This window comes from Tupaia chinensis, unplaced genomic scaffold (assembly GCF_000334495.1).
Source record: "Tupaia chinensis unplaced genomic scaffold, TupChi_1.0 Scaffold000573_1, whole genome shotgun sequence".
Classification (NCBI taxonomy): Eukaryota; Metazoa; Chordata; class Mammalia; order Scandentia; family Tupaiidae; genus Tupaia; species Tupaia belangeri.
In genome coordinates this window covers 2,418,759-2,424,449 of record NW_006160087.1, presented here as the reverse complement: position 1 = coordinate 2,424,449, position 5,691 = coordinate 2,418,759, and the positions used below count along the sequence as shown (strand labels likewise).

The window sequence follows — 5,691 nt, the reverse complement described above, 5'->3', positions numbered from 1 at the left end:
ACGTTGTCCGTTTTCTATTTTTTTTTTTTTTTTTTTTTGAGAGGATTTTGTCATAGGGCATGTGCGTTTGTCAGAAAGACAGAAAGCGAGAAATCACCCCCAGGGGGGATGACCACGCCACAATCCCTTCTCCTCCATTCTCCTCCCGGGATCTGGATCTTGGGCACACATGCACTCACATCCAGCGTGAGTTTAAGCCACCGGGTCCAGGATGCGAACCTCTGTCGACTATGTGGGAGTCCAGCAACATAGCCATTATGTCAACTGCTGGTCCCCTCTGTTTTCATTTTTCCCACAACTACTTCTTCTGGAAAGTTGGAGCCCCACAAGACACCCCCGGAGAGCCCTCACACCTACAGCCCGAAAGCTAGATTCTGGTGCGCGCATGTGTGTGCGTGTGCATGTGTGTGTGTGTGCGTGTGTGATGGTGGACATTTACAGACATTTTTTGGTCCTGTGCAACGAGCACTTAGTAAGAAGCCCGCATTTCTCAGGATCTGACAGATCCCCACGCCCTCCCCACTTAGAACAGGAGTATGTGGAAATTTGAGAAGGGGACCGACCACACTGCCCTGAAAACCAGGCCGTGTCCGAGAGCAGCCGCAGGGACTCAAACCCACGCAGTCGCATGTTCTGACCCCAGCCTGAAACCACCACCCTACAGCTGAGAGCTAGCTGATCTCTCCACTCGAGCAAAAGGCACGCTGTGCACCTATTTTACTAGGCTGTGGCTGTGTTCTGCACCGCACTGTGCCTTCCCACCTCCCCGCCTCGGCTGTCCCCGGCTAGCACACCCCCAACACTCCCCGCACAGCAGGACGGCGGGCAGCGGCTGCTGCTCTTAGTGTCAGGCGCTCTGGCAGTCTGCAGGCAGGCCTGTGGGAGGCCCAGGAAGGACAGGACTGGACAGGGCTGGACTCCCGAGAGAACAGACTAGCGCCAGAGGGATTTGGGACGGGCACCTGGCCAGCGTGGTTCAAGTATGACCAGGGTTACTTTTTTCTTTCCAGCCTTTCATCTCCTTCCCTTCCACCCAGTGATCCTTCCATCCGGTATTCTTCCTCCCTTTTTCGCTCATAAGTATTTTTTTTTTAAGAATTATTTTATTTAACTTTATTTATTTTAATTTGACCAGAAAGAGACAGAGATAGAGAGTCAGCAAGCTGCCAGGTCTGAGACTCGAACTGTGGTCGACTACATGGGAGTCCAGCGACATAGCCATTACACTAACTGCTGGTCCCCCGAGACTCTAACACCCTTAACCACCACGTCACCTGCTGTTTCCCCACTCATTTTTTTTTAATGGAATTATTTTACTTAACTTTTTATTATTTATTTTAATTTGACAAGAGAGGCACAGAGTGAGAGAGAGAAGTGAGAAAGTAAGCCACCAGGTCTGGGACTTGAACCATGGTCAGCCATGTGGGAGTCCAGTGCCCTTAACCACCACACCACCTGCCACACAACCCCTCCCTCCATAACTTTTCTTTTTGGGGGGAAGAGGTTTTGCTATAGGGTGCGTGCACTTGCCAGAAGACAGAGACAGAGAGACAGAAAGCGAGAAATCACCCCCCGGGGGGATGGCCACACCGCAATCCCTTCTCCTCCATTCTCCTCTCGGGACTGATGCACCCTTTGAGTGTTTAATACTATGAGTTTTGGACGGGAGCTTTCTAGAGGGGAGATCAGTTTAGTGTGAAGGAAATCTCAGATTTTTGAAAATAAACACTCAGCTGAGATATGAGAGAGGGCCAGCAGGTGGCGTGGTGGTTAAAGGCGCTGGATTCCCAAATGGCCGACTGTAGTTTGAGTTGTGGAGCTGGTGGCTTGCTTCCTCCCTTTCTTTCTCTGTCTCACTCTGGTTATATTAAAAAATAACAACAAATGGAAATAAATAAATCTTTAAAAAAAGATATAGGCGAGAGCAAGATTAACACTAGGAAGAAACTGGAATAGAGAAGGAAAAAAGTCTGAGGAAGAGAACAGAAAGGGAGAAGCAGAAAGGTGTGACAGGGTGTCCCTCAGCGTCCCCTCGGCATACCGTGCAAGGTGTCCCTCAGCGCTCCCTCAGCGTACCGTGCACAGGTGTCCCTCAGCGTCCCCTCGGTGTACCGTGCACAGGTGTCCCTCAGTGCCCCCTCGGTACCGTGCACAGGTGTCCCTCAGAAGCGCTCCCTGGTGTACCATGCACAGGTGTCCCTCAGCGTCCCCTCGGTGTACCGTGCACAGGTGTCCCTCAGTGCCCCCTCGGCGTACCGTGCACAGGTGTCCCTCAGCGCTCCCTCAGCGTACCACGCAAGGTGTCCCTCAGCGTCCCCTTGGCGTACCGTGCACAGGTGTCCCTCAGCCCACCCTCGGTGTACTGTGCACAGGTGTCCCTCAGCGCCCCCTCGGCATACCACGCAAGGTGTCCCTCAGCGTCCCCTCGGCGTATGCACAGGTGTCCCTCAGCGACCCCGTGGTGGTGTACTGTGCACAGGTGTCCCTCAGCGCCCCCTCGGCATACCACGCAAGGTGTCCCTCAGCGTCCCCTCGGCGTACCGTGCACAGGTGTCCCTCAGCGACCCCGTGGCATACCGTGCACAGGTGTCCCTCGCGCCCCCTCGGCATACTGTGCACAGGTGTCCCTCAGCGACCCCGTGGCGTACCGTGCACAGGTGTCCCTCAGCACCCCTCAGTGTACCGTGCACATGAGGTGTCGCTCAGCACCCCTCAGTGTACCGTGCACATGAGGTGTCGCTCAGCACCCCTCAGTGACCCTCAGTGTACCATGCACACAGGGTGTCCCTCAGTGACCCCTCAGTGTACCGTGCACACGGGGTGTCCCTCAGCACCCCTTGGCGTACCGTGCACACGGGGTGTCCCTCAGCGACCCCTCGGCGTACCGTGCACACGGGGTGTCCCTCAGCACCCCTCGGCGTACCGTGCACACGGGGTGTCCCTCAGCGACCCTTGGCATACCGTGCACACGGGGTGTCCCTCAGAGACCCCTCAGTGTACCGTTCACACGGGGTGTCCCTCAGCGACCCTTGGCGTACCGTGCACACGGGGTGTCTTTTTGACCTTTGGAAGGCCCTTCAAGATACATTTAACATAAACTTAAAAATAACCTTTTAAGCCAAAACTGGCCCAGGACACTCCAGCCCCATGGTAGCTAATGTTCTAATGAAATACTTAACAGTGGTGCCACAGGCACAATAGAATGCTTAAGCATGCCACAAACCCACCTTAAAGTTCTTCATTAACTTGTTACTCACTTTACTGCCAGTTGAAAAAGCTGTATCCCCACCCTCACCAAGTGAACAATAGCTTCACCCCTTTTACGGCGTACCGTGCACACGGGGTGTCCCTCAGCACCCCTCGGCGTACCGTGCACACGGGGTGTCCCTCAGCGACCCTCGGTGTACCGTGCACACGGGGTGTCCCTCAGCGACCCTCGGTGTATTGTACACAGGTACGTCTTAGCCTATTTCGGAGAGAAGCAGAATCCCAGGTGTAAACATGTATTTTTGCAATTATCCTTCCTCAAACGGGATCCAGGCCTGGGCTGCCGCTTACATTAGTGAGGGTCTCTGGCGCCCTGCCGAAGGGACTGCAGCCTGCTGGGAGGCCAGCGGGCCCTGTCCCCAGTGGGGAGCTGTCAGCTGAGGAGCTGTCACTGCCCCGTGAGAAGTGTGTAGTCTGAAAGTGTGGGAGTCAGGGACCACGGCTGTGCCCGTTTTCCATTTCTGAAAGCCACACTTAATTTCTGTTCGTGAATTTCCATATATCAACAGATATGCAGAATTTAAATCATGGCATTTTCTCAAGAGAGAGAGAGGCCTTCCTTCAGGGCAGCGCCGGGTCTTATCCCCTCCCCGGTGTCTCATATGTCGATGATCACAAACACTTCCGGCTTCTCTTCATTGTAGATCTGCATTGCCGAGTATGTTACCGCTTTGACTTCTGTTCCCTACAGATGGAATTAGAGAGGAAAACATGTAAAACGAGCGCCCAAACCAGCATCATCAGTCTCAGCGCCGACTGCACAAGTGAAATGACTGCTACTCCGAGAGACCAGCCGCAGGAAAGAACCGCTCACCAGGTGAGTGAGCACGCAATTCCACCGCAACCCGCGGAAGCGGTGCACAGCAGCAAGGGGACGGCCGGGAGCCAGGAGACGGGCCTCCCCCTGGGCCCCGCCCTGCGGCCCCCCGCCCTGCGGCCCTGCGCCCTGGCTGTGGGAGCTGTCTGAGCGCCGTTTTCCCTCATCTTTCCTTGGGAAAATTTAGTCAGGGCGCACGCGCACTCACTGGAGAGGAAAGCAAGCGTACCCCAGCCCCATGGGCACGGTCCGCCACAACCCCTTCGTCTCCCCCTTTCGGGATTCGGGCACACAGGCTTATGCCCACCTACTGCTCCCGCCTCCGAGACGCCAAGGGGACGGTCAGCTGTGCGATCCAGCCGCGTAACCACTCGGCACGCTGCCCAGGTCTCCTCTACCCGGTGGCTTCAGTCCCACTGTTTGGCCAGGGCTTCCCTCTAGCTGAGTCCTCTCCTACACTACCACTGGGCTCTAGGAACCCAGCTATTCTCTCCTCGGCTGCCAAATTCACTTCACCTCTTGGGGTTCTTCTCTTTCCATTTCTAGCTGGGAGGGAGACAGTTTCCCAGGGCAAGCTTTCTACATGGTTCTGGCCCATGCCGCCCCACACACCCTGCCCCGTTCAGAACCACAGGATCAACGTTCCTCCAGCCCTAAAGAGGATCTGCAGTAACTGCACCCACAACCACCAGGTGACACACTGTGGATGGCACTTCCTAGCTCTATAGGACAAAAGAAATGTGAAGATCTCACTGAAGGATTTCAGTGGTAACTGCCTTTGACTTTTCTTTTTTAAATTTTCATTTATTATTACTATTTTAAGTTAGTTTTTTTCTTTTTTTCTTTTGGAGAGGTTTTTGCTATAGGGCACGTGCGCTCGCCAGACAGATAGAGAGAGACGGAGAGACAGAAAGCGAGAAATCACGCCCCAGGGGGGATGGTTACACCACAATCCCTTCTCCTCCATTCTCCCCTCGGGATCTTGGGCACGCACGCACACGTACCCGGCATGAGTTTTAAGCCACCAGGTCCGGGATGTGAACTGCGGTCGACTACGTGGGAGTCCAGCGACATAGCCATTACGCTAACTGCTGGTTCCCTATTTGAAGTTAGCTTTAAGGCACATGTGCTCACCAGAGAGAAAGGGAGAGAGAAAGAAAGAAAACAAGCCACCAAGTCTGGGACCCAAACCACAGTTGACCATGTAGGAGTCCAGTGCCTTAGCCACCATGCCATGTGCTGGTCCCCCAACGTGATTTTCAAGTCACTGGGTCCAGCACTCGAACTGTGGTCAGTGAGGTGGGAGTCCACAACATAATGGCTATGCCATCTGCTGGCCCCACATCTGCCTTTTCTTTCCTTTTTAAAAAAAAAAATTTGCTATACAGCAGGGGTGCTCACTAAGGGGAGAGGGAAGGAGGAAGGCAGGGACAGGAAGAGCAAGAAAAGGAGGTATCCCTCCCCCCCAGGGAAGATGGTCATGCCACAATCCCTTCTCCATTCCACCTGGGATGTGGGGCATGCACACACACACACCTGGCATGTTCTTTTCTTTCTTTCTTTCTTTTTTTTTTTGAGTTTTTTGCTATCGGGTGTGTGTGCTAGCT

General features: G+C 54.1%; 1 protein-coding gene across 2 annotated transcripts in view; it reads right to left on the bottom strand.

Annotated features, from left to right (window-relative positions):
• Positions 1 to 3,489: 3,489 nt before the first annotated feature.
• Positions 3,490 to 5,691, bottom strand: part of TSLIG1 (tRNA splicing ligase complex subunit 1) — a 27,348-nt gene continuing 25,146 nt past the window's right edge. For both annotated transcript variants that reach the window (XM_006158101.3, XM_006158102.3), the window contains one exon: positions 3,490 to 3,952. In XM_006158101.3, coding sequence (XP_006158163.1) covers positions 3,866 to 3,952 — 87 coding nt within the window. In that variant the 3' untranslated portion in view covers positions 3,490 to 3,865. The remainder of the gene's footprint in view (positions 3,953 to 5,691) is intronic.